At 42.8% G+C, this 15,800-nt stretch overlaps 1 protein-coding gene across 1 annotated transcript in view; it reads left to right on the forward strand.

The window, feature by feature from the left end:
- mrpl23 (mitochondrial ribosomal protein L23) overlaps window positions 1–15,800 on the forward strand; it is a 36,995-nt gene that overhangs the window by 4,721 nt on the left and 16,474 nt on the right. The window contains exons 3-4 of the mRNA XM_059335426.1: window positions 6,037–6,119; window positions 10,911–10,984. Coding sequence (XP_059191409.1) covers window positions 6,037–6,119; window positions 10,911–10,984 — 157 coding nt within the window. The remainder of the gene's footprint in view (window positions 1–6,036; window positions 6,120–10,910; window positions 10,985–15,800) is intronic.

Genomic DNA, 15,800 nt, shown 5'->3' on the forward strand with positions numbered 1-15,800 from the left:
GTTGTTTATTGTGCTTTTCTTAAACGCTTTGCAACACGTCCAAAACCAATCCCTCTTTGGCACTTGTTGTTTGAGACACCTGGGCTGTGTTCTCTCATAATTCTCCTTCTACCTGCTGGAGGGACATATTTGTTTGTCTTTTTGATTGTTCTCAAACCTTTTGTGCTATGTTAGTATTTCCTCTCCGCTCCAGAAGGAACATCATCAAATTTCTGGGTTTACACACACCTACACACACCTCTTGTGCCTCTCACCTGGCATGGCGAGAGGCCAGCGTTGACACACACAAACACACACACACACTCACAAAGAAAAGAACACAACGCTGAACATTGTGTTCAGTCTACAGCTCAATCACATTTCATGCTACTATTCTGTCTAATAACTATGAAACCAGACCATGCTGTGGTTTCTCACTGTAATCAGACATGAGCTAACTGACCCTGCTACACAGCAGCTCAAATTGTCTTTCCACTCGGACAGGTCTCCAGTACCTGTTGGACTCAACATTGGTATGATCACCAGAGCATTCATTCTGCTTGTGTTTGCCCGTTCCACTTCGTAAACACGTGGCTCGAGTTGGAAACTAGGTTATTTTTCACGCTAATTAACCTCAGTTTATGTCATAGGAAGTAATTTAGCGAACCAGCAGAGGAGGGTACAGTCTTTACTGACCCGTCTCTCTGTAAGAAGTTTAGTGACTCCTGGTGACCTGGTCTTTGATCTATTTCTGTTCTATTGTCAGACCAAAACCCAAACAATAAATCTAATCCTTCACACGCTGCTCTTATACTCTCAACTTCTCAACTGTCTCTTCTCTCTCTAAGTCTCAAGTTCCTCAATGGCTTTCACTCTAAACAAAGTCTGCTATTATGATCTTGATACTTAGTGTTGAGCAACTTCTGTGCATGTATTGTCTCTGTAGATGGGAGGGTTAAAGTAGTGAGTGTGTGTATCTCGACCCAAACCTGACAATGGGGCAGGCTGACAATGAGGAGCGGCTTTCTTTTGCCTTTCATCTGCGCAGAAAACAACTCTCCTGTTTCATTCTCACCACTAAGCCGGTCTGACACAATGTACTTTGATGTGTGTGTGTGTGTGTGTGTGTGTGTGTGTGTGTGTGTGTGTGTGTGTGGACTGTTGGTGTACCTTGTTTATTGAATGGTGTCTTAATAAAGGTTACACATAAAGTAAAGTCTGAGAGGCTTTTTATAACACATGTTAACATACCAGAGGGACAATTTGCCTGTTATTGCTCTTTTTAGACCACACTTTGTCTTTCAGCAGTGATGGTCAAGGTTAATCTATTTACACTGTTTCTCTGGTAATTCATTTATGCTGTTTGGTATGTATGTCATCATGATATTTACCTCTAATGCCAATACATGATTTTGCTGTATTAGCCAATACAAGAGAAACAAGATTCAAACAAAAAAACACTCTCTGTATACTGTCAGTAAATGAATAAACAAGGTTTGGCAGTCACCAAATTATTTTATGAGGTTACATAAGGCAACTTACATACAGGAAAAAGAGGCCATACAGCTGATGACGTGTTGAAGGGTTGAGGTTCCTCCCAACTGGAGTAAACGTCTGTCGCCTGCAACTCTGCATCACCTCTATGTGTGGCTGCATCCTCTACTTTTCCATTCCCTTGTAGTACTTAAAGTTGATCTGCCAACCAAAAAGGCCCCATAAAAAGCCCAAATGCAGATGCAGCCCAGTTTCTATCAAACAAGGAACCACATTTAAAGCTTTTCAGTGGTTTGCCAAGTCAAGTTGCTAAAACAAGCAACCTTTCCAAGGAGGATTCATGGTAGCCACAAGAAGCATGATGGTCACTGAATCATCCCAATGCAAAGTAATGTTCATCCTAAAACAAGAAGGACATGGCAACAGCAACACCCCCATTCTTTGGATCAAATTTTGTTGTAGCGATTACTGATTTACAAGGACTGTGGCAAGGCATTTAGTTTATACAGTGGAGTACACACACCATTTCTGAAACGTGACTCACGATGATGACCACTAATCCTCCCCGAAGATGAAACTGAACTACCAGTTTAACATCGTTTTTGACATAACCTTTATTCAGTTACCTCATTCCCACTGTTAAACCAACTGTTTGTTGTTTGAATGAGACATTGAACCCGGCTTTGCTATTTTAGAGGATAATGTGAGATTTCATATTGCCATAGTTGTTCATACACTGTCTTAAAATGTGACAATTGACAGACCTCTTTTCATTTTGTACATTTTATCAACTTATTTTGGTCAAAATTATTTACTTAAACATTTCAAATCATTTTGGTATTATAATACAACACAATGCAATACATACACAACTCCAGTTCTCTTGTTAATCTATTACTGAATTCATCAGTTGAGGATGCTGCCATGAATATTGTTCAGTCATCTGCATACAGACATTTTTTGATGATCAACAATTTTTATTGTTTTTTATGAACAAAGCAAAACAGCATAGACGGGTAAATAACAACACACGAGATAGAAACAAGGTTTACACAATTCAATTGACTAACTAAGTTGTAAACATAAGACTAAGATTGACAGAGGAAAAAGTAAAATCAATAGAAACTGAAACAATAAGTTGGCAGACAAATCATGTAAAGAAAATATAACATTGGTAGATTGAACGTTATTAAGTGACACAAATCGAGATGGATTGTCGGGATTTGAGCGAGTATTCTATATGCAAAAGTCTCAGGGTCCTTGAATGAAGGGCATATATAGACATTATGTTAAAGTTTTGATTTTTCCATTAAATATTATCCATCCATTTGAAAGCTGTGCACTCTTTACTGATCTGTGCTTACAATTCCTTCCTGACCCATGGTGTTGTAATGAAAGCATTATTGCCCCCACTTTCACCTGTGTTGCCATTTTTAGGACTTTTTGCAGTGGCGTTAGCACCATTAGCATAGCGGCTGGCTCAGCAACTGTCATGTTGGGTGTGCAGGCAATCAATATGCTCTGAATTCCAAGTAAAGCCTCTTTAAGCAGACAAATATTATCAAAACAATCCAGATCTGCTAAACCTTAGTGTTTCAATCAGTATTGTGTATGATTTGTGGCTCAAGATCATTGTGAGTGGGTGGCTGTATAGGGCACCTTTTATCTACAGGAGAGACACCACCCTTTCACCTGGCAGATGTTCTTTTAGCACCAGTGCATTAATAGACAAGTGGCACGCAGTAGTCTCTGAGCTTCCAGACCACATCACTATCCTTTTTGTCAAAGACCGTCAAAGCTGTATCTGTCCTGTCTTGCACTTTCCCAACTGTTTCCTTTCACCTACTTCTCTCGTATGCTTTTGGGGCACAGGTGTAAATGGACCGCTTTAAACTACTGGAAGTGATACTCACAATCTCCTCGGCTCAGTGTTAGTCAGCCTGTATTTGACAAAAAGGAAATAACCAGGAGCAGGTAGATTCATTGCAGAGTAAGGATTACATTGAGAGTAGCTGATAGAGGTGTGTGGGTTAATCTTCTATACTGTCACACACTTTTTCACAGAGGGGCAAAACAAAAGCATCAAGTTTAACCTTTTTTTCATTCATGCCTGCATCCCTTCAGAGACCTGTTTCTTTTAGCACTACTTGATATCATATTTAGGTCATACATCTCCCCTCTATACCTCCCCTTGAGCAATGCAAAACAATATAACTTTTTGAATTGTCTTCTGACAATGATGCCAGTGTACCTGTTTTAAACCTGCTCGGCAACAACGGACCATAATTGAACCTAATCCATCGTCTGCGTCATCTGATGCCCTTGTAGGTTTTGTGTTTGGAGTTCTTTCATCATCTTGGGCGAGGAATCTTTGCAGCATGTGTGTTTGCGTATAAATATATACCAGTTGCTGAGGAACGATGTCTTTAGCCCTGGCAGTTGCTGGAGGCAGGTTTTCATTTTTCCTGTGAAGGAGAGGTGTGAAAGGTTAGCTTGTGGAGTCGGATGGATGTTTATACTGGGATGATGATCAGATGCTACTTGCATCACTATTGGAGACACCACGCCCTTTGTCTAAGTTTAGCCTTGTTTATGAACATGCTTAACTTGACATTTTCTCCTCAGCTTTCAGCCCAAGGCTTTATCTTAGACTGGATTCCAGTTTTAGCTGAAATGGGAGTCATGTATTGACACAAGTCAGAGAAAAACAGTTATCTTTTGTAACCCCTGTAATGTTCATTGTTTATAAACTGAATAAATGAATAGATATGTATGGAATATACTATTAAGTTTGTTACATATTCTATATATTATTTAAGTGATGTTGATACATGATCATTCATTAGTTTGTGTGCTCTCAGATTTATTTTTATATTTGCTTTTCCAGCCATATATATTATCCTTTTACGAAACATATTTATACATTCATAGGCATCTTGTAACAGACATGACCCTGCTTAAGCATGTTTCATATATATTATCTCTATGTCTGTGGTGACGGGATAATATGCATGGTAAAAGCAGTAGGATTTAGATTCTCCCCATTAATCAGGATCAGTGTTCCCTCTGCTAATGATCCAGAGGAGACCTCGCAGTCCCCAAGCCACTTTCCTCTCTTCCATTTCCCCGCCCCTGCTTTCTAGGAAAACCCGTCTTTCGGTGCTATCACTCTCTCTTTCTTCCTCTCTTGATCTCAAGTACCCCCAGTCAGTCCGCTCTGCTTCACTGCCCTCCAGCACACACACTGTGAGATGGGGGTTATGGGGGGAGGTGAGTGCAAATGGAGCAGAAAGGCACATCTGCATGCCACATCAGAAACCCATTTCTCTCCTCTCGACCGGGTAAAGGGAGACAAATACGCCTAAAGGGGCCTGAACAAATTTATTTACACCTGACTTCACACAGTGATGCAGACACTCCTCCAGCCCAACACCCCCAGTGGTACTGAACCAGTACTGGATCTTAGGGGGAGAAGTCGGTGAGTTCTCTCAACTCCGAAAGGCAGCTGCCTGAAATTGGTTTGGTAGAAAAACCCTACCATACTCAAGAGTAACCACATCAAACCATGCTGCTTCTGTAATGGTGGAATCAAATGTGGAAATAGTTACACAAGTATCGTAAATGTAACCCCTCTTGATAAACAGAACTTAGCAGGTCAAATGAAAGTGTTCTAGGTCTACATCAGTGCCAGCTTTGCCAAAATTTAGCCTATTATAGAGGAAAAGGCAATTGTTTGTAGCATGGAAACATATTACATCATTCTTAGGTACAAAGAGTCTTTGTGTTCACAGATGGGATTTTCTCATGCAAATGTTTGCCTCACCTAATATTGTTACAACAGCTGAAGGTATCGTGCTGTTTCCTCTGAAAAATAGGGATTATTACATTATCCTGTTACATACATATGAGGTGATAGAAGACGCCATATCCGAGGCACTCATGTCAGACCACAGCGTCGCTATTAAGCACTTTGTCAGACGCATTTGGGAAGTGCTCTCTACCAGCCTAATCCAATTGGCTAGATTGATTAGCAGTTAAAAGCCTTTCTTCCTTGGTCGGAGCAATCCGTTCCAAATGCTGCCCAGTGGGTTAGCTTCAGCTGGGCTGGCCCACCGGATCAGTTGGTGCCAGGCCCACTTCCTGTGTAGAGTTTCACCGGGCGCGATCAATACATGCAGACAGCTAATTGGATGAACACTGACACTCACATTTCTCTTCTCTCCACTTTATGGTCCAGAGAATAAAAGCTGAATATGGGTTTATAGGGGAGTGTCCTGTCAGTTACAGTAGGTAATATAACAGCAGAGTTTATGGGAATTCAGAAATAGGCTGTATCATTTCTATGTCTGTGTCAATTAAGTGCATGTGGTGTTTTTTGATGGACATTTATCCAGCATGTAACCCTGCAATACTGGAGTGCAACCTCAGACATCTTCCTTCACTCCCTTACCATCTCACACACACAATCACTGATGGTGGATGCCTTGTTTAATCCCTATTCTCCTCTCTCACCCTCCCTGAATTTGTGTTTTTTTCTCTTTCGTTCTGGACATGTCTGAGCAGAATGACCAAGTATGACGTAAAGAACTACCTGGAGAAGATCTATAGCGTCCCTGTCGGAGGAGTCCGCACCAGGATACAGTTTGGTGAGTGTCTCCACTGCTTTGAACATGCACATATGGAGAGCTATTCCTTTACGGAACTTGGAATAGTTGACACTACCTCCATGAAATATTTCTATTTCTATTTCTATTTCTATTTCTATATGTCCAATACAGGAATGGATTTTAGTGGACTTATATCTGGCCATGTTTGTTGAAAATTAAAAGCATGCAAACATTTTCTAGTAATAACCTAAAATACAAGTTTGGACCTGAACATTAGCATAATCTGTCTCCTTTAACATGTTATATTTTTACTCAAATAATACTATAATTCAATCAATTTGTATTTATCCCTGTAAGGACAGTTGTATGCAGCAATTTTAATTTTGATTTTCTCAGACCTGAAGTAATAACTCCATCCATTGGGTGGGTTTAACATGTATAAACATTACCCCTGTATAGGTCTGTGTCAACATATGAAGTTGGCTTTATCTCCGTTCCCGGTACAGAATGTATTCTATTTCCAGCGTCAAAATAAGTGGACTGCTGTGTGAGGAGTGCCAAAGGCTTAAAAACAAAACAAAATACACAATGCAGACATAATCGCCCAAGTCACTGACCTCATGACTAGGAAAGCTGCTGGTGGAGAACAGTACACACAGCATGACTGTACATCTATGACCCTGTTTCCATTTAGCAGTAACATGTGGTCTGAGGGATCCGAACACAAGTGGACAGCTCTAACTACAGGTAAAAACAATGTCATGACGCATTTAGATCGGATGTCAAAAACGTCATTTGGAAGTGGTTCAGGCCACACGTGTCCACATTCAGATAGTAGTGAGAACGGGTATGTGACTCTTTTCCGCATTAGGGACCGCCTACTCAACTGCCGTCCCCTGCCCGAGTGGAAGTACGTACTCATTCGGCTGGACATTTCAAAAAGCCCCAAGACAAAACTTAAGAGTGCGTCTAACATCTTCGGTGATGTGGTTTGCCTGGAACACGCCAAAGAATGTAGTGTTTTGACTTCTTCTTCTTGTTCTTTTATTTCCGGCCGACTAGGCACGGGAGGGGCACTGCTGCCCCCTGCTGGTTAAAAACAGCAATGCATTTGGTGTTTCGCAAACGGAAATGATGTACGTGTTAATTTACATACAGAGTGGGGAAGTGGAATCGGATCACAAGTGGTCACTGAAGACGCATGTGGAGACACATGCTACTGCCAGGTGAGAACACACAGACTGAGAGCTGTCCACTTGTCTTCGGATCACTCGGACCGGATGTTGCTGCTAAATGGAAACAGCGTCTATGTAAAGACATGGAGCCCATCCAAACTGTTGAGAGAGTGTTAGGGCAGTGGTGAAAACACTTGATTCATGGTATGCAATACCAAGCCACAAACATTTCATCCAAATTAAAATCCTAAAGTTGTACTGCAGCTGTTGTGAGTAAATTGAGCAAATGGTGTGTGTGTGTGTGCACACACACACTCTCAGTATGCTAAGCTCTTAACTTCCACACTGTATTTAACTCTGCTTATGCTAACACTGTGAAGTATTTGAATGGTTAATATGATAACCTGATGAAAGAAAATGTACTTTGAACTCCCCTGCAATAAATAATGAATATCCAATGCATTAACAAACAAATGTACAGCGATATTGTTTTGGAATTTCATTTAAAACAATCTTATACTGTGATATAATACAACCAAATGTTGAAAATAGGCTATGAAATAAGTGTTTTGGCAATCTTAAAGCCCCATTTCTAATTAAATTGAGTCTTTGAAGTGTCCAACAACAAGTTATATGTAGTTGTGGTCAACTTGAATTCAAATTCCAGTGGATTCCAGTGATCTGTGAAATTCTTAAACTAGTCCTCCAGTATAATCCCCCTGTCACTACCCATCCACAATGCTCAGTACGTCACAAACACTCATAAAAATATTCTTGATTACAATCATATTTACATTTTTGTTTAACTGTGGATATGTTTGTTATATATATTATTTATTTATTTTAAATTTATAGAAAATGTACAATACAGATTCCATGGTCTAAAAGTCTTTTGTTAGATCTTAAAAATGCAGGAACGTGATTGTTTTGAAACTATTTGTTTGAGTTATTTCTGTGTAAACCTATTGAACTAAATGTGACATTTTATTAACATATTTGTTCAGATAAAAATTGGGTTATTACGACTTTAATCCTTAGGTTTATATCAATGCTAATTAAATTGATTCTGTGACTCTAAGCTGTGGTTAGCGGCGATTAGCAATTTCGGCTTGGGATGTCGACGGTCTTACCATTGACATGCAGCAGCGGGAGTGTTTTCCAGCGGCTAGTTGCGGTAGTGGTTAGCGTGCCTGGCTCTCCTTTCCCCCTAACACACACAGCTGCTTATCTGACAATCTGCTGCTGCAGCATTCCAGCCTCCAGCCTCCAGCTGTCCCAGGACACCCCACGCTCCCTCCACACAAACACATACTATTCACTTACTAACTTGCAGCTTCAAGGCCCTAAGTGCCCCATACCCTCCACACACATCCCAACCCCAAAGCCCCCCACCTGCCCTCTTGTCAAGGATGATCACAGAGCCAAAAGCGTTATATCATTTACTTAATAATCCTGTTGCCTTTTTATTGGGGGAAGAAACTGGTTAAGTTTGCTTGGACTGATTTAGGGGCCCCCTACACGTTTAGGAATTTGCCAGTTCATGGAAGAACAGAATTAGAGGACATACGGGTGGATTGAAGTTGAAGAGACGCTGATGGACGTGCTGAGAAGAGGAGACACAAGCTCCTTCTGTGCTGCGCCTGAAGGGCCACGAGGAGCCCCCTCTACCTCTGGAGGAGAGACTGAGAAGGCGAGGGAGGGAGGGGGAGAGGCGCCTAGCTTAGCTTAGCTTACAGTTTGGAAGACCCATTAACGCTGTTTATTAGGGTTGTGTCATTAAAAGCAAGGGGAAAAGGAAAGCCCCTCGGGAGGGTGGGTGGAAGGAAAGCAGTGAACTGTGGGGGACAGAGAAGAAAGGGCAGCTCGGGGCCCCTGGTGATCCCCAGGTGCGTCAGCAAAGGTATCCCTGTCTGCGTCAGGAGTTCCACTCCATTGGCAGCGTAAAGACGGCAACAGGCAGAGGAGAGTGAGGGGCGCAAACGACCCTTTCTTTCCTCCATGGGCGGCAGGGGTATTTTGGAAGGAGTTGCCATGGTTACCCCTCCGGCCTGGGATTTGTAACGTGATAGCTGGCTGCCAAACCGCAATCTCAAAGTGGGAGAAATTGTGCTTGCGTTTGCGAGTGTTGCATGAAAGCTCTGTCTGTGTGTCTGTATGTGTTAGGAAAGGGCAATGAGAATTAAGAGAAACACTTTGTACCATTTCAAGGTGTGCAAGTGTGTGTGCGTGTGTGTGTGTCTTGTGTATTTTTTGTTCATGAGGGGACAGGTCAGTATCTTAACATGTTCTTCAAAGGTTGTATCATTTCCCTGTGGATTTCCTCAACAATCACACTCACACGCGCACACACACAAACACACAGAAGCACACACACACACAGAGGCACACACACATGGAGGCACACACTCTTCGTTACCTCTGTCTCCCACCCACACAGGGGCCTCCAGTTAGCCAGGGGGGCGTTTTACAACCCTGCTCAGGGCTTTCCCTGAGCACTGGGCTGCCTTGCTAGTGATTACTAGCTACACATACGACACACAAATAGACAAGCGCACACACACACACACACACACACACACACACACACACACACACACACACACACACACACACACACAAATGACTCATTACAGCGGAATGTTTCCCTTGTTTTTCATGTCATAAACCGTTCCCATGGCAATGGCAGTTCCTCAGAGGGCCTGTTGACTTGACCACCAGGGTCTCATTGAGATTAGACTTCTAAGGCAGAGATGAAAATGTTGATGCTGTGATCAGTATCCATCATTGATAGTAGAGTTTAACTTGCAACGTAAAGTTTGAGGTGTTTGTACGAAGTGCCTGTAAGTGAAGCCAGAGTCCTAGCCTGCCTCCACACACACCTCGTACGCACTCAGCAGCTCCCAGAGTCCCCTGTCTTCCAGACTTGGAGAGGTCTGACAGGAGAGAGGATGATGTCATCATCATCTCCAGCTGGGGAAGAGGTTAACCTGCCTTCCAGTGTCAACAAGATCAAGCTCTGCTTTACCACACATACAGAGTATGCTCTGTTCTGCAGGGAAATAAACAAAATGTATTATAAAAATCTGTTGTTCAGAAAGGAATGAAACAATCTTGTAATTGCTATGCAGGTAAATAGATGTCAGAATAGTAATTCTGTCTGGAGTATACTTTAGTCTGATGATTTATTTTCACATTTAATGGATTATTCATTTAGTATAAATAATATCAGAAAACTATATTAAGTTGAATCTAATTGTTGCAACTATTATAGTGCTAACCATTGAAAATGTTCAAAAATATGCTTTTTTTAATCCATTGAATTGAATACCTTTAAAATTTTAAGGACTTCATTACATTGATTTGAAAAACACTGAAGTAGTCCTGCTCACTCCTTTGCAACTTTGCCCACCAAGACCCAATACGACTAGAGATTTGACAGGGCAAGCTAGAAGCAGGATAGCCAAATCTCCACCAGTTGACAAATTTCCATCATCTTAGCGGTGTACTGTCATATTGCCCAACCCTACTCTCATCATATTCATAAATGTCACCATCATCACTATGTCCTTCTGTCTGCTGTCTCACAACAAGAAATTACTCATGTTTAGTCATGCCTGCTTACCAACAAATGCAATATCTGTTCTGTGCTTTTCAGGCTCTAACAAGAAGAGGAATCATCTAAACCAGAAGGTCAAGAAACCTGACTATAAAGTAGCCTACGTTCAACTGGTGAGAAGACGCAAAACATACACACATACACGTATACACTCATCCTCCTACACCCAGTCTTGGCTGGTGGGTGTGTTGTTAGGCTAGCATTAGCTCATTGACTCCTGTAGCGTACACAGGGGGAGGTGGAGACCCCTTCACAATAACACACAGTCCTCTGTGTTTTTTTCTTATTGTGGGGGCTGCATTATTAAACACAACACCCAGGGGGGAAACGGCTTTCTGGGGCCTTCAACTTTTGTGTCATGGGCTATTTTGAGAGGGGGTGAGAGAGGTGAGATGGGTTAGTTGATGTTCCCCCATAGAGCCCGTAGGGGCAGGGAGCCTTTGAAGGTGAGCTCTCACACTCACTCACACACAAATGCAGGTATGAATAGACACAAAGCAAATGAACCAAAACAAGCACTTTTCCTCGCTGCCATTTCAACTTTTCTCATAAGAAAGCCTCTCATGCACACACAAACAGTATGTGGATGCACACAAATCATGCAGCCCTACCTTGCATCTCTCTCCTGTCTGGTTCACACACTCTGGCTGCCCTCTTGAGAACGCAGCAGTCTGGGTTCTTGCCGGGCCTGAGGATGAGAGGTCAGCTTTAGTTACATGCCAGACTTATTACAGGAAATATTGATATATGGTTATCATCTGGTGTGGCTCTCCTTTCTGTGTTGTGTGCCATAGATGTAACGCGAGCAATCATATTCATTTCGTATGTGTGCATGTTCAATGGGACACTTCTGATGGTGCCGTGTCAGCCCAGACTGCCTCATTGCATCACAGCCATTGCCATTCACACCTGTGTTTGAGGTGAGCTTTGGGTCAGGAAGGCCCATTCGCCGCAGGTCCTGCCAGTGTTTGAAGTCTGTTCTGACTCTTTGAAATCAAACAAACCTCCGTCCAAAATGTCAAAAAAGTCACTGTTTTAATGTGCCTTTGATGCAGACGTGAAAAGCAAGGGGCCTTTGTTTTGTGCCTGCCGTTTTGATCTTGCCCAGATAAATCAACAGTGGTGTAGACGCTTGTTTACGCTGCGCCGCCCACCCGACCGGGAGCCATCAATCTTGAAACGGATGAATAATGAAAATTGTCTAAACACGACAATTTGAAACAGGATACATAATTGAAGCAGCCATGAATCTTTAAAAGGGGAGACTTCCTCTTGTCTGACACCAAGGAAGTGGCCTGTGATTTTGTGTGCGTCTGGAATTCCTAGCGGAGTCAGGCGTGATGCTTCTGTCTCACCAGATGCACACGACAATGATAGGTGTGAGGATGCAGAACAGCACACACACACTCACATCTGTGACATGTATGTATCATTCATGCATGCACAGCCCCAGAGGACTGATGCCTTCCCTTGACTGTCATTCGCTCTGTAGTCGCAATCACATCGCGGTTTTCTGAAGTCATGCTCATTTGACGGTGAACAGCAGGCAGCAATACTCAGATGTAGGCTCTTTGTACTTAAAATGGCTTGATATAAAACTGAATATCCGGCCTATTTCTCTGGCAGGTTTTTGGAAAAAACATTCTCTCTCAATTCTCTTTCCTACCTCACTCTCTCTCTCTCACTGTGTGTAGGCACACACACACTCGCACAAACTCACACACACACACAGAGCCCCAGAAAATCCTCCTTTCTTTTGCAGCGGTGGGTAGAAAACAAGATTGTTCCTAATTGACTCCACATGTGGGAGAGTGTTCTGTGGGTCGATGCTCACACCGCGGTCCCCCCATTCTACCCTCATCCTTCCCGCTTCCCCCTCTCTCCCCCTGCTCGCTACATCAGCTAATATTGCAGCAGTAATACGTTTGCTCTCTCTCTCTCTCTTTCTCTCTCATTCCTTACTCTTGGTTTGTGGTAAGGGGAGGCCTCCCGTTAGCAGGGTTCCGTGACGGCCATTTTCCTCAGGCTTTGGGGGGACCCCAGTAACGGGGGAAGAGATAGCGTCTGCATGTGTGAAATGTGCACTGTGTGTGGGAAAGTGTGTATGTGTGTGTGAGGGGCTCACACAGGGGAGGTGACTAAGGGCATGATGGAGTCATGCCAGAGCAGGGAGGTCCAGAGACAGGGCAAAGCGATCAGGGGGAGGGGGGAGAGGCTGTGTGTGTCTGTGCGGGTCAGGGTGGTAGTGCTGGTGGTGGGGTGACAAAAACAGCAGGACAAAATGAAAAATCTTGAGCCTATCAGACTGCTTTTAGGTCTGGCTGCACATCAATGAGACTGGTGTGTATAGAGTCAGACTGCTTTCATGCACTGCTAGGACTAGCTGAGTCTAAAAGGGCTAAATCTAACCGCTACGCTCGGGGTAACACTTGTTTCCGATTTTCTCAGTCAACTCATACTGTTCCATCTATTTGATGCTGTAAAGGGCTGATGTTGGAAAATGCAATTCTGCATTGCACTTTCTGACCCCTGTTGTAGACATGACTTCATGTACAGTAGGTTTAATTAGATTTCTCGTCTGGTCTGCTATGCCTTTTTGTAATATCGTTTTCCTCAGGTTTTTTTTAGAATATTGTAGTATTTACAAAGCATGTTAAAATGCTTTTATTATCAGGAAAATATGTAGCTTTTTTGCAGCAGATAGTCTTTCAGCGTTGACTTGAATGTGCCTGGTAGAGAAGAAGGCTTTCTTCTTTTGCAGCCGATCATGTTCATAATGCATGTCAGACCCTGTGGTTAACCCTCATTAAATTCTCTTGGCCCATCTCACAGCTGAAGTGCACCGTGCCACCATTTCCAGTTAAACCTTGCTTCCATTTGAAACCTTAGTAAACCCAATCTGGTTCTTTTCATAAAAGAGAAAGCGCTCCACTTTTGAAATTATAGTCATTTTTCAATGTTTTCAGTCATTGTTCGGCAACATTATTGTCAGTCAAACATTTATGATAAAGTACTCTCTGCCTGGCATGCAAATGAAAAGGCTGTGGTGAGTTTTGGTCAGAGGAGGAGTTATTTTCTCTCTTTGGAGTGGCAGCTAGTTTGCAAGCGAGCTTTTCTGGCTGGTGCCAGCTGCAGCACTTCAGTGGGCTGAGTGCTCAGAGTGCATGTTGAAAGCTCCCGGAGGGTGACACTGTGAATATATGAATGGGATGCCTGACCAGTCTCAGCATTTCTGAATGATCCAGTTTAGTGCCACATTCTGCTGTAAATGTCAAATGCATGCATTGAAACTAAGGACGTCCAATCAGCAGATTGTCTACATCTGGTCAGATTATTCATCTGACAACATGCTGTATTATAATTTCTTCTTTTTTTTATTCTTTTAATTCACTTTATTTTTGTATTTAATAGGATACATTTGTTTGACAGCATTTTCTTATAAGACTGCAATAGTATCTGTGTAAAGAAAGGAATCTCAGACATTTTCCTCGAGTTGTTTTCAGAGGTCAGAAGGGAGGAGAAGCAGATTGTGTTCTTTGTGTGTTGAGCACTGCATGGCACGTCCAGGCACCTGTGGGAAGCTTGCAACTATTTAGCTTAAAAATCAACACTAGTTAAATGTTGTTTGACAGTCTGTATACACCTGATAATATCACACAGATTTTTAGACCGAGAGCATCAACAGTCATGTAAGCATCTTCGTAAGTCCATCCTTTTTGTGCCGTGTGGTAGCATAAATCCCACACAAGCTCCATTCAACAGAGTTTATATGTGGACAAAACCTCACTTGGTACAGTCAAAGGAGAGTCAGGCGAAAGTAGATGATGAGTGAAAACTTTGCAGCAGAAGGGAGAGCAGGCACACAGATGGTCCAAGGTGTTGTCACGATGCTGACCTTTAGTTGTCATGATGTGAGCAGCTAGTTTTGTTTACACATAAACCAATGATGTCATTATTTTGGTAGTAGTCACGATGTAGATCTCCACATCTAAGGACAGCAGACATCCATTTACACATATCCTAAATTGTTTAAATTATAATTTACACAACATTAAAATAAATTCAGCGTTATTTATTTTTGTCTGGAAGTCGCATCCATTTTTTCTTATCCAAGTAGAGCTTTTTCACACACAAACAGCTCATTTAGCCGCTAGTGGTTCTTTATTATTGGTTGTGTGCCTTGTGGCCAAGTTTTTATAAAAGTAGTAAATAAAGTGTCAGGGTTTCTCTCCAGGGCCACGGCCAATGACAGCAACGCAGCAAACCAGTTGCACCAGTCAGATTGCTCAGTGCTCCAAAGAAATGTCCCGACCTGACAACCACACAACAAAACAAGATATGGGGTTGGACCAACAGTTGTAGAATAAGTGGTAGCTTCATTCAAAATTGCTCATTTCCCGTGTTTCTTTCTGTCGCTTTCTCCACCCCCGCTCAATCCACGGGGAAGGCATCACTCAAAGTGAAAGAGAATGGGGAGTGAGAGAGAGAGAGACAAACAAACATGGGGAGAGAGTGAGTAGCAAACATGGAGGAGTTGTGACACAGCTAAAAAGGGGAGCGAGAGGGAGAGGGAAAGAAACAGTTATATTGAGAGTGATTATAAGAAGGAAGCTGTGGCCAAGTCTGGCTCTCCTCTCTGTTTGACTGACACTAGATGGCAACGTTTTGCTGCACAGCTTCTCTTTCTTGCCTCCCTTCATCTCCTATCTGTTATTGACTCCTTGTTGCTTAACAATAGACCCTCTAAGGTTGTGTGTACATGTGTGAGTGTGTGGCTATCTGGCTGGGCTGAGGGGTGGTGGTGGTGGAGAGGGGCACAAGATAGGGGGTGCCCCCCCCCCCCCCCCCGTTCCTGTTCATGTTGTGCGCTCTGAGCGAAGCCCCGACTCCTTGGAGCTGGAGGTGCTGAATCAGGGGGTCGGCTTGAGG

Source organism: Centropristis striata, chromosome 6 (assembly GCF_030273125.1).
Source record: "Centropristis striata isolate RG_2023a ecotype Rhode Island chromosome 6, C.striata_1.0, whole genome shotgun sequence".
NCBI lineage: Eukaryota > Metazoa > Chordata > Actinopteri > Perciformes > Serranidae > Centropristis > Centropristis striata.